General features: G+C 37.0%; 1 protein-coding gene across 1 annotated transcript in view; it reads left to right on the top strand.

Moving 5' to 3' along the window:
* The window catches only part of LOC113119432 (gamma-aminobutyric acid type B receptor subunit 2-like), a 212309-nt gene that overhangs the window by 40520 nt on the left and 153820 nt on the right, over positions 1-17969 (top strand). Inside the window, exon 2 of the mRNA XM_026288931.1 lies at positions 6817-6954. Coding sequence (XP_026144716.1) covers positions 6817-6954 — 138 coding nt within the window. The remainder of the gene's footprint in view (positions 1-6816; positions 6955-17969) is intronic.

Here is a 17969-nt window from a genome sequence, read left to right as displayed (position 1 = left end):
GCTTGCACCTACAGTTATAAACGGAAGTAGATCAGTGCTGATGATGCGTGGAGGTCAGCGTTGCACATGCGCTGTTGTGTCTCATGAAAACCAACATTTGTTAACAGGAGCAAAGGAAGCAAAGTTTCCTTAATTTATTAAAGGAAAACCAGTCTCCTCTTGGCTTATATCAAAATCCTCTGACAGTCTTCTTTACAAATTCTCATTTTGTACTTCTAATTTATGACCGTTGTTTTGTTTGGATCTCTCCCCTGCGCTTTCGCGTTAGTCACTTCTGAGCAGTTTATTTAACTTCCCGCTGAGTGCGATTAAACCGCTTGAAAGATCAAAGACAATTTTTTAATATAACTCTGACTGGTTTCATCTGAAAAAAAAAAATAATGTATACCTAGGATGACCTGAGGGTGAGTAATTTATAAGCTAATTGTCATTTTTGGGTGAACTGACCCTTTAAATCATTTGATTTTCCTGAAAATTGCATGAATATTTTAGCACCGTCAAAACCATATGAAACCAACATGAATACATGAGTACATTTTGCACTTGTTTTAAATTTACCTTGTATTTTCTAATTTGTCATTGATCCGTTAACCAATTTCTTGATCATAGCTGTAGTTTGTAGTTTGCAGTCTGTAGTTTGCAGACAAACAAGACACAAAAAATGTTCAGTGTTAGTATGGGGAATAGCTTTGGTCTTGTGTTGTGCGCTTGCCATTAGTCAATCAGTGCACCCTCTCAGCTACTCCACCATGTTACCTTACAAAACCAGGGTACTTGGTTCAGTTTCATGCAACACAAAGGTGTGAACATCTCAAGCAAAAATTCCTACAGCAAGCATGGTACTGGTTTGCAGTCACAAATGTCCAAAGGCCCAAGCCACTTGTCTTGGGGTCTTAAAAATCGAGGTGGATTTATGTGCGTGAGTGGAGCTGGATGGATCCCTGAGCCCAGTGAAGGGGAACAAATGCACAGGGCTGCTTTTGCCCCCATGCCTGTGTGCTCTAGATTCAATGAGAAATTCAGCCCTTGGCTCTTGGACAGGAACACCGTACGTGACCCTAACTGTTAGTGCTCTGATGTCCCTACTGTATTTGCTGTACCTAGACATAAGGTAATTTAGGACATTATTTTACGATAAACATCAAATTGCACAATAGCCATGAACAAAGAATCTGTAATAGCAGTGCTATGTATGAATAATAGCCTTATTTTGAAATTGCATCCATTTGAACCATGTTTCCTGGTTTCAAAGTCTTTTTTTGCCAGACATCTTGGCAGTTTGATTTGGGTGATGATGCTGGTGGCGAGTGGGATTAGCCCGGTTCCTGCTTTGGAGGGAACGTAACAACAGGCATCTGCGTGTGTGCTATGCTGATCTCTTCATGCTGTATGCTTTTAATGCAATGCTTTAATGCAATGCTGAGAGTCTGAAAGGGCATCCTTTTTTCTTAAGGACAAACTGGAAGATTAAACATTTTGGAGGGGTTTGGGATTTTTGACTTTTGATCACTTTAAGCGCCAAGCATAGCCTTATATTACATAGTATTAGGTAAACATATTTGTTTATGATCTCTTTGTTATTTAGCCATGCACTGTAGGTCTTTAACATTTTATTTGCATAAATACAGTAATGAAGTATATTGTATTTTGGTGTATTTTATTTTTTATTTTATATATATATATATATATATATATATATATATATATATATATATATATATCTATATATATATAGATATATATATATATAGATATATATATAGATATATATATATAGATATATATATAGATAGATAGATAGATAGATAGATGGACAGAGAGAGAGAGAGAAAGTTAACAAGTGGTTTTATACACAGCAAGTAAAACATTTTATGAAGCAATAAGTGCCATTTTTATTGTTCATTCAGTTGGTTTTATTAGCTATCATTTGCATACATATGTAAATTATTCACTTAACACAAAATACAATATTTATGACAGTCACATGAGAGATTCTGAACATTTGTACTTTCCACATCAGCTTTGGTGTGTATGTAAAATGGCCATATATAAAGCTAACTATTTATCGCAAATTGTGTCAAATTTCCTTAATGTGGAACAAAAATATGATCATTTCTCCTTCAGCAGCACCCTCACCTCAAGACTAAATTGTGTTGTAAATGTTAACCTATGAACGTCAGACTGCAGACTTTTATCTTTCTATTTTTCTTTTCTGGTTTTCATTTCTGGTTTTATTAACATTAGAAAGGTAAGAGCAGAAATAATGCTCAAATTGAATTCCATGACCTCAGAAGGTTTCAGATAAGTATTCAGAAACCATTGATTAGAAAACAGGCCAATGAAAGACCCGTTCTCATTACCAGGTAGAATCTGCAGAGGGAGAAAGGGCTAGTGATTGAAGAAGGAAAATCTAATATGGGGTGTCATTAAAGTGCATGCTACTGAATGAACGGTGACAAAATAGTTTTTTTATAATTAATTTCTTATTTTCTCAATTGTATATGCATGCACCTTTGGTCATTTTGTGCATGTCGTTAAGCCTCTTTATAAGGAGCAGACTCTTAAGAGATATTCTGTACCTCATTTGCTCTCTCTCTCTCGATTGCTCCCAGTACTAAAGTCTTCAGGTTGCATACTTGGGTGCAGTAATTTGCTAGTGACTAGCGACAGGTGCAGCTGCTGCTGTTGCCACTGTTAACAAGCCGTTTCATCATGGTTAGCTTGCCGTGATTATCCCTTGTTGTTGCCACAATACCATGGGTGGCCATTTTTTGATGCTGAAGATGTCAGAGGAAATAGTTTCATTAATAATCCTTAGCCTACTGTCCTTTCTGAGTCATTTGCTTCTGCAATTGCAAATTTATGTGTCCTCTTCTATTTTATTTTCCATCAAATACATGCAGATTAATGAGCAAATCAAGCCAGTCAATGATCTGACTAAAACATGTTTGTTTACAGTTTTGTTCAGAGAGATGCGGTTAATACATAATATGTAAATTCTACCAGTTGTCCTAATTACTAATGTTTCCATAAATAACCAGTTTGTTATAGTTCAGTATTTCCTGAGGGAACTGGTTCCTTCTAGAAGGATATATTTGATGTATTCAATACACATCCTGTGAATCTACACATAATCGGTGCTTCAGAGCTAGAGATTTGGCTTTATATGTGTTTCTCCTCGTCTACTGGAGGTCTAGAGTCCGGTCACAAGAGAGATGGCGTGTCAACAGCAGTAAGTCTTGTGGTCACTGTGCTGGGCTGACTTACCACGCTAATGGCTCGACTGACAGGACTTTGCTGCTCAGTCCTATAAACACAGACTTGCCCTTTGCCATACTCTCGTTGAGCAGCTGGCCCTAGAGGATTGTTTGATTCTGGGTCCAAAATTGACCAAGACAGTTCACCCAGGCACTTGTTATGAAAGTAAATGGGACAACGCAGGTATCAGATAATCTACAGTTACTCTGTCATTTTTGTAAATTAATCCTAGCCAGGGTTATTTAATATTATGTAATGGCTATATAATATAATATAATATAATATAATATAATATAATATAATATAATATAATATAATATAATATAATATAATATAATATAATATAATATAATATAATATAATATAATATAATATAATATAATATAAAAGTGTTCACACTTTAGTTCGAGGACCAATTCTCACTATTAAGTATAATAAACTGAAAATATGCTAATATGTATGCAAATAAGGTAGGTAATAGGTACTGTGATAGTGATAGTTGGTCTGTTAACTAAAGTGTTACCTAAAAACTAATAAAAATGACAAAAGCACATATCAAAAGTAGCCAGACTAAAAAGCAAGACTATTGTAATAAAATGATCACTGAATACTAAAAGCTAATTCAAAATATCAAAAAATATGGTCAAACTTTGTTTTAAGGTCCAATTCTCACTATTAACAAACCATTAACTATGACCTTTGCCTCAATAAACTTCTAATTAATATGGTCATACAGAATATGTGCTTTATAAATACTAATAAACAGTCAATATGCTAGTAATATGCATGCTAATAAGCAACTAGCTAATAGTGAGAATTGGTCTCTATGCTAAAGTGTTACCAAAAATACTTACAGTAGACAATACTAGATTAACTCAAATCTGTGTTATTTATCCAGCGTAATTGACTGCTGAAATCTGCTTAATGATTTTGTTTTTGTGATGGTTAACATTGCAGGTATGCCATTATGATGTTGAAACCCAGAATATCCCTTACATACATCAGCGACTATTAATACAATGTCAATTATGTTGTTAAAAATGTTTAATACAAATTTTAAGTTCAATGTGTGTGTTTATTGAGGAGATATGTTTATTAAAATAGTCTGCGATGATGTTGTTGTGGTGGCCTGTTGTCATCAAGTTTCTCAGTATGGCACCAGTTCTGTGAAATCCAAAATTAAGCCCTCAAACGTCACCTCTGAATACTGATTAATAACAGGATGACTGTAGCAGCCAATCCATGCTATATCTATCAATGCTGGTCTTGCTTTCTCCTTCATTTAGCGTTCAAAGTGCGGAGAGCGTTCCCATGACAACATGTGCAAAGCCTGTTCTGCAGATCGTGGATGTACACCTTATAAGGCAATCAACCACGTCATGATTGTGGGTATTCAAAGGTGCCTTGATTTCAGTGCCGAATGTGTTCCAGTCACATGAGCACCACAATTTCATGGTCAATTACCTCACATTTCGTTCAACGTGAATGTTCAGGAATGGTATTTGTAGCTAGAGCTTCATGACTGACTGAATGATCATGGGTTCGGTTGAAGAAAATAGTCTTGGTCAGTAGGTTGAAGTGTAAAGCTTAAATTGACTGTTGATGATGATGCGTCTAGTTAAATGTTTTCGCAGAGATTCATTTTCACAGTAGTTCTCATTTGGTTGCGGTGCTTATCCGTCCGTCCGTCTGTCACTTATTACAGCATATTTCACTCCAGAAAATGTTCATTTCAAAACCTACTGTAATGTTGGGATTTAACGAGCATCTTATTGGAGAACAGACAATTTTTTGTTAAACAAGAAGAAAAGGCTGTTTTGCACTTAGTGTTTTGGTGGTTACTGATGACCAGAATGAAGTGAATATGGAGGAAATATGCAAATGAGCTCTTTTAAAAGCCTAGTGTTTTATTCAGCATTATGAACAGCATCACTTCAATCGATTCGCCCTGCAGTGCCTCATCTTATAGGCTATTCCTGCTCTTCATACGCCACAGTCTTTTTTTAACACTTCTATTTCTGAAGCTGAAGCTCACTGGCTAGGGAGCACTATCAAATATGATGGAGTGTCAGAAATAGAGATGGTCTGCTTGTGTAAGAACGTCTGTTGTATCATCATTGGTTGTGGGCCAAAAATAGCCTTCACATAAATGCTCAAATGCATACTGGAAACAGAAATGGCTTGCTCGTTCAACTCACCTAGTCACGTGACACCTACGATTTTTGAAAAGCAAATTTGGAGCACAACTTTGGGCTTTGATGATTAAGTTGCATAACTATTTTAGGTTAAAAAAAAAAGTGTATGTCTAAAGTCTTTAAATTTGGCCAGTCTAATGGAGTTATTTTCTGTTGTTATCAACAAAAATGTTGTTATCATCAAATCATCATCATTATATCAAAGCTGTTAATATCCAGCTGTCAGATGATATTTTGCTTAGTTTATTAAGATTAACTGTGCGTTTCTGTCCAAATAAAAACTTAAAAGTGCAGCATGAATTGCAGACAGCTGGTGGTTTAAATGCAGTCCAAATTCAAAATATCTCTTTCAAGTGTAGAAATTAGAAAATACATATTTTAATTTCCCTACTGTAGTGTGAGGCAAAAACAATTACCTATGAAATATTCATTTTCATTTTTATTTTTTTTACAGAGCAACTGTATTACAATATATTGTTATAACTGTCATTGATGTTGTTATTATTAATAATATATTCTAATTTGTTTGGCTTCATAAAACACCAGTGTGAATGTAATTTAGACTGAGACAGTATATTACAAATTTTAGTAAAAAATGTAATTTGAGGTACACGTCAATTTACTGACTAAGTTTTAACTTAAGTTTTCCATTTTATAGATGATGATGCCCCTAGCTGAAATGTTTTTCGAGTTTTAATTTATTAAGATATTTGATTATTATTAATAATAATAACAATAAACTTTTGCCATATTGATATATTACATCTCAAAACTAAGACTTAGTTTAAAACAAGACAAGAAGGCACTTTAGCAAGCGGGGTCAAAAAGCAAACTGTGTGCAGTGTTGAGACATTTCTGGTTACGACCAGGATTGAGTCAGGGCAAGCCGACTGCTGTTAATTGACCTTCGGAAGTGTTTACCAGGGACTGAAATATCATTACCAACATCAGAAAATCAAAGATAAAACAGTTAGAGGCTCACATCACAATCGATAGCCCTGCTACATCTTTTCTTTACTTCAGCACTTCTACAGAGCCAAGAGCGTTGCCATAGTGATATAAAATGGGTGCATAGTGCTGCAGAAGTAGGGCTCTCCTGAACATCAGACGTGTTTTCACATTCAGAAATTTGAGGTCCACGTTTTTTCCCATTTACCTCTTCCTTTACACCATATTATGAACAAAACATGCACTGGGTTTTTGGTTGTGCAATATGGTTGTACAGATCAAGAAAAAGCTCTCAAGGTTTTTAAGTGGATGATTTGAGATCAAGTACACCTGCTGATGTCATCATAATTGATTACCATTCTATGTATACTTATAGACTTTCTGACTTAATTCTCCAAATTTTTTCTCTTTTCAGTGTGACAACGCAAAGGGATTGCGGGCCTTTTTTGATGCAATCTGCTACGGTCCGAAACATTTGATGATCTTTGGCGGAGTGTGTCCGTCAGTGACTTCGATCATTGCCGAATCGTTGGAGGGGTGGAACCTTGTGCAGGTTTGAGTTTCTGCTTCATAAAACCTGCAGTGTGATTATCTATTTGCATAATCATTAACAATTCTCTTTTCACTTCAAAATGCCATGTTTACATGAGAGGGTTCTCATACTTGAAGAATTCATGCCACGTATTTGGGCTAATGACTTCCTCTGTGACGTAAATAAATACTAGTATCTTTAATCAAAAGGTTGGCAAAGCCGAGCCAGAAACGTAATCCCAGTGCTGATAAAAACTGAAAAAATGAATAAAATATCCAAAAACCTGTCTTAAGCAGACCCGAGGGGGTGTTTAGTGTGTTAAAACTGTGATTTTAACAGGAAGTTAGCGTTCGGTTACTCTAAGCATATCTCTCCTCTCTTGTTTGCAATATCCAGTGATATCTCTAATCTGTGTATTAACGCATTGCCGACAAAAGGAGTTGCCATCGGCAAACATGGCTAGAGGAAGCAATGTAGTTAGAATCTCTCTGATGTGAGGCATGGCGTACTAAAGGAAATCCATGAGGAATCTCCTCTGGGCTCCTACGCTTCCACTTTTGTGTTGGCAGATGTGTGGTCAGTCTCAAAGCCAGCTGACATTTCACCAAGAGATCCTGGCAATTTTCCAAAACTGTTCCGCTGAAGTGGCTGGTTTCCAAGAGAGGAATAGAAATTTGTTTATGTCGTTCCAAGTTGAAACTATGGACAAAAAGCCAAAAAAGCAGATAAAAGGTCTAATATGAAATTTTTAAACAAGGATATCCATTATTTTTCATTATTAATGTTTTTCCCCCAAGTTCCAAATAATGTTAGAAATTAGAATTAAGTATTTTGCTCTTAACAGTAATAATATATATTTCTATGACTATTTTTCTTGTTCTCTTAGAATTAAGCATGCAATTTTATTGGCTTTTTACTGACCCATGCTAACCAGCCAACAACCAAGCCAGAATCAGTTTTTAGTGCATCTTAATTAATTCTGGGTTCATACATTCTTATCTTTCATAGTATCATAAACTCATTTATGTAATAAGATCAGAGAAAGTTTGATTGCTCATAATATACTGTAACCCTTTAATTTTCCTGTGCATCCAATAAGTGTAATAACACTTTAAACACACTGAAACACATTAAAATAACACATTGAACAAAATTTGAATACATTACCACACTCTCAGAAAAAAGGGTACAAAAGCTGTCACTGGGGTAATACCTTTTCAAAAGTCACACCTTATTCACTCCTAAAAAGTGCATATTATTACCTTAAAGTGATAAGGACACCCCCCCCCCCCCACACACACACACACACCAACCCACCAATAAAAAAGTTCATTTTTATATAGTTATCTAAACATGTAATAGAGTTGGCACACTATACACCTGCGTATAACTTAATGTTTGTGAGTTTTTGTTATTGTTTCTCTGCCCATCATCCGCTGTTTTCCCCACTTCAGAACACTCTTGTTTAAAACACGATGGCATTTTATTTGACATATCATTGCTTTTGCGTTGGCTTTCTTGTTGAGCTATGTTGTCCACAATCTTTAAACTTTTCATTGTCTACAACGCCTCATTTGGAGGATATCATTCTCTTTTCTATGAAACCTGTAAACCTCATTTACCAGTTCGTCAGTTCGTTACTCAATAGCAATTTGGCTGAGAATAGTTTTGCATTTATTAGATTTCATTCAATTGGCTTTACTTATTTTATTGTCAGCTTAGAGGGAACATTGCCTAAACGTACACTTTTTAGGGCCCGAGCACCGGTGGTGTGAGGACCCTCTTGGAATTTCTCTGTTAATTTCACATTGTTTCCGACTTGTTTCGACGAATCAGGGAAATATCATAAATGTGTGTGTGGGGGGGGGGGGGGGGGGTCTTGCCATTATTCTAATTAATATATTTGGGGCCTTTGACTTGTCTTGCCTTCCTGAGGATAAGCTTACAGAAGTCCTAATTTGTGGACTAATCTCCCATTAACCCCAGATGAGTAGATGTCTAATTAGCCCGGGTGATGGGAAGGGAACATATCCACAATGGGATTAGCAGTGACATGCTTCAGAAAGGCTTTTAAACCTGTGACAAAATAATAAAACAAACAAGGGGAGGGGGTTGGGCCCATATAAGTGGTAGTGAAATAAAGGACAAAAAACAGGATGTGTGTAAGTTACATAAAGGAGTACTAAGTTAAAACTTCCACACTACTGTAACTATCATTTGAATTACATTTTAGTGTATTTATTTTTCACTATGGTTCTGCTCATACATTTGAAGGCTGCTATTGGATCATTGAGAGTAAACATTATATAATGTGACTATGCATTACGAAGAGCTTACAACCTGCTAGCTATGTTCTGCCTTAAGAACAAACGGTGATGTGTGGATTCCATACAAAGGAAGTAAATGGCTACTGGCAGCTGTTTGTTGCTGATGACAGAATTTTCATTTTTTGTTCCATTTTTGGTTTCAGTTTATTCATTTAATTAAGAACTTTTGAATGGTTGCTGCAACCCTACCTAGGGGCTAGGGTTACTTCATGCATTCACTGCTGGAATCTCTTTCATGGTGAAATTTTTTTTTATGGCAGCAGTGATGAGGCAGTAAGCACCAGGTGCACCTAATTACGCTCGTCTAGCAGCGTTTCCATTTCTGCGCTCCTCCTCTTGGCCACACGGCGGTATTATGAGGCTGGATGGAGAACAGGAGAGGAGGGCCAGAACACCGATGTCTGGAGATTCCTCCATCTCACCTGCTGATCCGTTTCATAAGTGCGGACGAAATGAACATTGAGGCAATGGATTCTCCAGCTTCATCAGAACCACACGTCAACACTGAGATTCTGTTCCCTTAATTTTAATTTAAGGCATGTGATTAATGAGAACGAGAGATGGCGTTGAAACGGCAACTGGTTGATGGATTGTGTAATTACATTTAATGAAAGCATCAGGCGGTTCTGAGAGCCAAAAATGAGAGCGGTTGTGTTTTCACCATTGAAATTATATACACGTGTTGGAACCTCCAGAGATGTGCCAACATGCAAACAGCCCTAGAGTAAACTTTTGACCTCAAGAGCCATTGAAATCTGTTAGGATGTCAGTTTCCACAGGCATTCTGCTCCTCCGTACTGTGTAATTAAATAGTGCTGAGCTTCCTTTGTGCTTCTCAAATCATCACTTGGCATTCAGTGGCTCTGAATGGCTCCTCTGTTATGAAGTGGCTTACATCAGTGCTTGCAATGCGCAGAGATATTAACAAGACTTGAGTGCTTTGAATCAAATTGACTTTCACCCAGACTGTGAAAAAACTATTATTTTGAGCTTAGACATTCCTATCTCCCTAAGCGTTTGGATGATATTGTGCCCCCATGTGATAGGTGGGGAATGATAAATACGGGAGAACTCCTTTTTTGTTACGTGACTAATAGGGAGACCTTATTGCATGCTGGACTCGACAGATGGTGTTTGTGAAGATATTATAATGTTGAATTGGCCCCCATTCTAGTTCTGATGAAGGTAACAATGCTCACAACATCGTAATAGAAGTGATTAGATGAGATGAAGCATAATGCATGTATAGATATGCAATGCCAAGATGCAATTAGACATTTAGTTGGGCAAGTAACTACAGAATTCCCCTGATAGAGAAATTAGCATAGCTATAGGAAAGAACAATCACAAATGAGATCTGGTTAATTTCTCAGTTGCTTCATCTCAAATGAAGAGCAAATGGAGGCTTCTGCTGGAGTTTCAAAAGAGATAGTAACACTAAATGGGTTTCCATACACAGATTTGTAAGCAAATTTTGGAATATGTACTTTAAAAAAAATTAATTTGAAGGAACTTTCCTTATTTATTTTTACAGGTGCTTTACAGACTGCGTTAAGGAATTGAACACATAATTTTTTTCCCAGTAACTAATTAATTAAATTAATGCATTAATTCATTCAAGCCCTAATTTTCCTAATTTACTATATTTTAAATGTACTAATTTGCAACTTCATTAATAATTAGCACGTAGTTATATATCTATTTAAATTTATGACAAAAGTTTGACATTAAAGTAATTTTTAGTTTAGCATAAATACATTCAGCAGTACTCTTTAACCTTATTTCAAAGGAACTAATATAAAGATGTACTTTAGTCCTACATATATGGGTCAAAAAGCATTTAATACAAATGTAGAATATAGTTCAGTTTACTTGTATATAATATGGGAAGAGGGAAGTCCTGGCCTAATGGTTAGAGAGTTTGACTCCAAAGGTTGTGAGTTTTAGTCTAGGGCCGGCAGAAATTGTAGGTGGGGGACTGAATGTACAGTGCTCTCTCCACTTTTAATACTATGAATGTGGTGCCCTTGAGTAAGACACCGAACCCCCAACTGCTCCCTGGGTGCTGTAGCATAAATAGCTGCCCAGTGTGTGTGCACTTTGGATGGGTGAAATGCAGACCAAGAATTCTGAGTATGGGTCACCATACTTGGCTGTATGTCACTTTCTCATGCAATTAAGACTAATAAAATTGGAAGTATATAATTTCTTTATTAAGTATGCTTAACTGTACTTTTTCACAGTGAAATTTCAAGAATTTTTCATCAAACTTAATAGCTCTGTATACTCTTACTTATTATAAGTAATAAGGTGTAGACAGTTGACACTCAGTTGAAACATAACTGAGAAGTAAAGGAACTAAAATGTATCTGAGTATCTCAGAAGTTGAGAAAAATAGAAAGCCTCTGCAAGGATTACAGTAAAACCACTCAACACTGTCTGTTGCATTCTGCTTTTCAGCAGTGTCAAAACTGCTTGAGGTGCTTCTCAGTTCCCTATCTGTCGGTCCCTATGAGCTATGTCAAACGACATATGGGGTCTCACTTAGGAGGCCAAACATCTCTGAGTTTAAGAGAAAACCGCAATGAAAATCGGCTAGTGGATTTCATGCATCCACTCATTCAGATTTTTTATATTTTTCTGATGATTTTATTCTACAAAGCCATTCATCTTTGTGTTTGTGGAGAGCTGTTCCTGGTCGGTGTGACGATGCAGTACATCAGTGTCCCTGCAGCAGTGATTCCCCATGGGCTCGTCGGCTGAAAGAGATTTTCCAAAAATAGCAAATCACGGAAGATCCACTCGTACCGGTTTCCCTGGCTCGAGCAGGGGGGCGCCGGCTGGTGCTCTGGAGGATCTGGCGGCCACGCCCCACAGATCTCTCAATCCCCAAGCAGCGCATGTCCCGTGCAGCTGCCAATGGATTCTGCTGGGTCGTCTCGCGGCGGTCCCAGCGTGTCTTTCGGTGCACCACCTGAATATCAGATGTAGATTGCAGCATCGGGGGATGGGCTATCGGCCACAGAGGATGAGGATTTGGCAGGGGTGCTCCCCTCGGGTGTTGTCGCTGCTGCCGAATCTGACCCAGAGCTGTTGGCCATACTTGCCTGGGCAGCCGTGAGCATCGGGCTGGAGGTGATTACACTGCCCAGCCCTGAGAGCTCGCGGCTGGATGATTGGTTTCTCTGCAATGGCATCCTGCTCCGGTTTATTTCTTCCCGGAGGTGCATGAAGAGGTGACAAAGTCGTTGATGGCCCCTTTTACCCCCAAAAGCCACTCGTCTCCCTCTTCCATACTCACCCTCTGGTACGTGGACATTCCGCAGGTGGAGAGAGTGGTTGTGGTGCCCTTGTGCCCTGCAAAACGCCGCCACTTGGAGGAATCGTCCGCGGCTCCCATCCAAAGCCAGTAAACTGGCTCCTGCTGCCAAAGCTTACAGTGCTGTGGGCCAAGCTGTCTCTGCCCTGCATGCCATGGCTATCCTGTAGGTACATCAAGCCAAGGCACTAAAAGCAACGAACCAAGGTTGATGCAGGAATTGTGGACAGCGACTGACTTCACCTTACAAGTGACGAAAGTCATCAGGAAGGTGATGTCCACATTAGTGGTCCAGGAGCACCATCTCTGCCTAAACCTGGCTGAGATGAAATACGTAGACAGAGCTCGCTTTCTGGATGCACCCATCTCCCAGGCGGGCCTGTTCGGCGACACTGTCGAGAAATTTGCCCAGCAGTTCTTCATGCCCCGACGTGATCCTCCGGCTGCCACCATTCCATCAGTATCTCCACATGTCACCTTCATATGGGTAGGATGTGGTCTCCGTAGTGACCTTATTCCTAGGCTCGCTTCCCCATCGTTCTGCCAAGCTGACAGAACAAACAGGAAAGATTTGAAGCAAAAGAAAAGGTTGAAATCCCTTCCAAAAACCTTTGTGGACGGAACAGTGGCATGGCCCTCTCCAGCAGCAATGTACTTCCCTTTTGGTACCAAGGTCAGTGATGTGCCGTCAGGTCATGTGCTGGGGCTTTGGGAAGGTTATGACTTTAAGCGTAGCTTTTGTGACATGCAGCGGCTTGTTGACAATTGCAGCGTCACAGGGTTGTGACGGTGTTCAGGTGGTGCCGTTTTCCATGGACCCATTTGTCGTTTGATATAACTCGTAATGACCGACAGATAGGGGTTAGATAGCTCAGTTACGTACATAACCCTCGTTCCCTGATGGAGGGAATGGAGACTTTATGTCCATATGTCACAGCCTTGAACTATTCGCTGTTGCTGGGACACATTCTTGGCTCCTCAGTGTATAACCTGAATGAGTGGATGCACGCTGTTACCTTATATACCTTTAGGCATGGGGAGAGGCTCAGCATGCAAAATCCACTAGCCAATTTTCATTGGCATTTTCTCTTAAACTCAGAGAAGATTGGCCTCCCAAGTGAGACCCCATATGTCGTTTGACATAACGTCTCCATTCCCAACGAGGGTTACATACGTAACCGAGACGTTTTCACTGTAGTTTGAATTGGGGCAGCCATTTTGCTGGAGTATGTTTCTCAGGAGATGTTTTGGTAAAGACAACATGGAGAGAGGTACTTCTTTGAAGAAATTGTATTATTTAGAGATTATTATTATTTAGTGCTTTTACATATTTATCTGTGGTGCTAATTTGTAAGTTTGAATTCTTGATTCCTGTTTATTCTCCTCAAATTGTACTGTCCTCTGCTCTCTCTCTTGTCTCTCTCTCTCTCTCTCTCTCTCTCTCTCTCTCTCTCTCTCTCTCTCTCTCTCTCTCTCTCATAAAATAATAATTAAGCTGAAAGTGAAGTAAACTAATGGAGCTAATGTCTGTCAGTAGGATTTGACTTGCTAGGCTGATATTCGTCTTGATAGTCTGTGCCATTACAGTGAGCGTCATAGTCTCACAATCAGGCCACGAGAAGTATTAATAGATAGCATTTCCATGATTTACATGGGCGTTTCCTCTTGCGCTTGCATTATTTTTGGTATTGTTGAGATCCAAGCAGTATATCTTTGAGCCTGTCAGCCTCTCATCTGCTCCCAGTCGAGCATGTGCCAGAACCAGACTGCTGTCGACGTGCTTCAGCAGACGCCGTCGTCCTCTTTGACGTCAACTACAGTAGTAAGAAAAACAGTCAACTCCCAATGCTGTTTACATATGGCCACTTTCCAGACTGACAGAGAGAGGTAGCACACACTGTTAATGTAGGGCCTGCAACTAGGAATGGGTGGAAATATTTTTTTAGGTTTGGTTCGTTATATTAAATTAAAAGTTTGTAATATATATATATATATATATAATACTTTTATTAAGCAAGGATGAATAAAATGTATAAAAAGTGACAGTAAAGTCTTTTATAATGTTACAAAATATTTCTTTTTCAAATAAATGCTTTTCTTTTGAACATTTTATTCAGCAAAAAATGATGAAAAAAATGGATCACGGTTTCCACAGCAGCACAATTGTTTTCAACATAAATAAAAAGTTGTTTCTTGAGTAGCAGATCACAAATAGAATGATTTCTGAAGGATCATGTGACACTGAAGGCTGGAGTATTTACAGGAATTACATTTTCAAATATAATACAATATACAACAGTTGTTTAAAAATATAATCATATTTCACAGCTGCACTATTTTTACTGTATTTTTGATTAAATGCAGTCTATCATTTTTCTTTGTTTATTATATGCAAAAAAAAGTGATTTTCAAATATATTGTTAAATGTCCTTAATTACCTCTTTATTTTTTTAGAAACTGCAGAATTATTTGATTCTGCGTATTGGCCTTGATAGTACTGTACTTGGTATTGGATCAAAAAGAAAACCTTACTACAAACCCTTTTTTTGTGTTCATTTTCATAGTGAGTCAGGGAATATGCACAAATGACAGCTTTTTTGAGTATTAAAACTGGCAGGCCAAACAGACATTGTGTCATTAAGCATTAGGTTCTCTCTCTGAGGAATATTTACAAAAATATCACCTGCCTTTTTACATTTGCTGGGAGCAGGAAATAAAAGAAGCCAGCTGTTTTGTTGAATAACCTGAATATCTCAGCTGTTCCAACCGTAATTAATTTAACCTGAAACAATACAGGCAATAATCATTAGTCCATGTCAAACATGATGCCGGCTCAGTGTTGAACCAGTGAGATTCTGCTCCAAGCACTGAGGAATTCAAATTGTGCATATGCACATATACACACCTCTCACATTTCGCTGTGGGTGTTGCCGTGATAGGTTTGTGGGTACCATCTGCCCTCAGATTTATGTAACAACTGATCCACAAGCAGCTCTCACACATCCTGATTGTGACTCATGTCCCATGATGCCCCAGAATGGTATTAGTGAGAGGTTCACACTCTCCATGCCCGCTCGGCTCTTAGAGGCCTTAACGAAAAGTGTGAGAGCAGGGAAACTGAAGCTACCTGAAGGAAGATACAGGCAGGAAAAATGGCTATATAAAGGAATAGTTCCCCCCAAAATGAAAATTCTGTCATCATTTACTCACCCTTAAGTTATTCCAGTCCTGTGTGAGTTTTTTTTTTTTTCTGTTGAACTAAAAAGAAGGTATTTTGAAGAATATGGGTAACCAGACATTTGATGGTCTCCAATGACTTAAGGTGAGAATAAAAAAAGTACAATTGAACTCAAAGGGGAGCATCAGCTTAATTTTTTAGCTAGGTTGGACCACATTGGCCGATACCCATTAATTATCCGATAGTTTTTAAAATGGATACTGAACAAAAAATAAAATAGTGCTTTATAAAAAAAAAAAAAAATCATACTAGTACTGAATCATACTAGTAGTAGTAATAATAATAAAACTAATAATAATAGTAATATAGTTTTTTTTTCTAAATTCCGTTATTTCCGTTTGAATTTTTCTGGATTCTGTTTTTTTTTTTCGTTTCGATTTTTATCCACTCCGTTTTAATTTTTAAAATTATTATTCAAAAAGCAAGTCCAATTAATTAAAACCATGAAACATCAATTTAATAAATGTTTAACAAAAATTACATGTTTAGGACTATGAATTTTTTTTTCTCACCATATTTTTTATTGTTACCAAATTCTATGTTTTATTATGTCTAATTATTTGAATCAATAAAACAACAGTTTATTCCTTTTTTTTTTTTCTTAAAGAAGCCTAATGATTTTTTCCCCTCAAAAATTCTATGTCGTGTATTAAAATTCGGTCACACTTTTATGGTCCAGTTCTCGCTATTAACAAACCATAAACTCCCAATTTGTTGCTTATTAATAGTTAGTAAGGTAGATGTTAAATTTAGGTTTGGGGTAGGATTAAGAATCTAGAATATGGTCATGCAGAATAAGTGCTTTATAAGTACTAATAAACAACCTATATGTTAATAATAGATGCTAATAAGCAACTAGGTAAAAGTGAGAATTGGCCACTAAAATAAAGTGTTACTTAAAACAGACCCTTCTCAGCCAATCCAGAAACAGACACAACTCAGAAAATCGGCATGGATTTTTGCAGATGATCGATTGTTCCAGCAATCCATTATCAGTTCCGATTAATAGGCAAAACCGATACATCGGTCGACCTCTAGTTTTCACACATTGCATAATCCATCATGAAAAGTATGCCATAATTGTTACATTTTTCAATTTATCTTATGAATATATTTTATCTATAGATTTTATAACTTGTATAGTTTTTTACCCTTGTTGCACACCCAGCCTTTCATTTTATTCAATGTAAAAAGTTATTATTATTATTAATGTATTATTGTGTATAATAGTATTGTGCCACAGACTTTCAGTTATAATATTTAAAATGTTATATATTTGTAAATTATTATAACAATAATTGTATTAATGTATTTTTGTTATTATTATGATTAATGTAGTTTTGTGTATAATAAAAGTAATAATAATAATAATAACAATAATAATAATAATAATAATTCATACTTTTTATTTGAAAGTCTGAAACACAATATTGTATACTGTAAGAATATATATATATATATATATATATATATATATATATATATATATATATATATATATATATATATATATATATATATATAATTGTAAATTGTAAAATAAATCTATACATGTAATACATTCTTAAGGGTAAAAAAATAGCAAAATTAAATAATGATGGCATGGGAAAATAGTACGAGGTTGAAGAAACATAGATGTTGTACGGGCCGCTCTTCAGTATTTAATGAATGGAGGATTTGGCTTGGATTTAAAGATCTTTGCCAACAAGTCTTGGAAGTGGTCAGCTCCAAATGTGACCGCCTTTGTCGATCAATTAGCTGTTAGTAGTGAATATTTCATTATCTGCAAGTTATATGCCCATTATAGATTTTTTTGTGCCAGAAAGGGTTTTTATAGCAACATAAACCTTTCAAAGCATAACGTGTGGGATTCACTTCCCTGTTTTTAAGAAATAATGGCTTCTCTTATAATTTAGAGCAACCACCATGGCAGATGTCGATTTCTCTGTTGAACTTAAACTAAATGCAGGTCTGAAAAACGGCTTCTGCTGGTCGTGCGAAAAAAAAAAGCGTTGACATATCTGACTGTAAAACAGTTTACACACACAGCCACTGCTGGAGGTCCACAACATCTCCCATCATTCCATTTGACATCTCTCTGTTCACTTAGTGTGGATAACAGCTTTGTAATTCCTTAATCACAGGCAGCCTT

Source organism: Carassius auratus, chromosome 19, assembly GCF_003368295.1.
Source record: "Carassius auratus strain Wakin chromosome 19, ASM336829v1, whole genome shotgun sequence".
In the NCBI taxonomy this organism is placed as follows: Eukaryota; Metazoa; Chordata; class Actinopteri; order Cypriniformes; family Cyprinidae; genus Carassius; species Carassius auratus.
The sequence above is the reverse complement of the archived record's forward strand: the minus strand, read 5'-3'. Positions and strand labels throughout refer to the sequence as shown.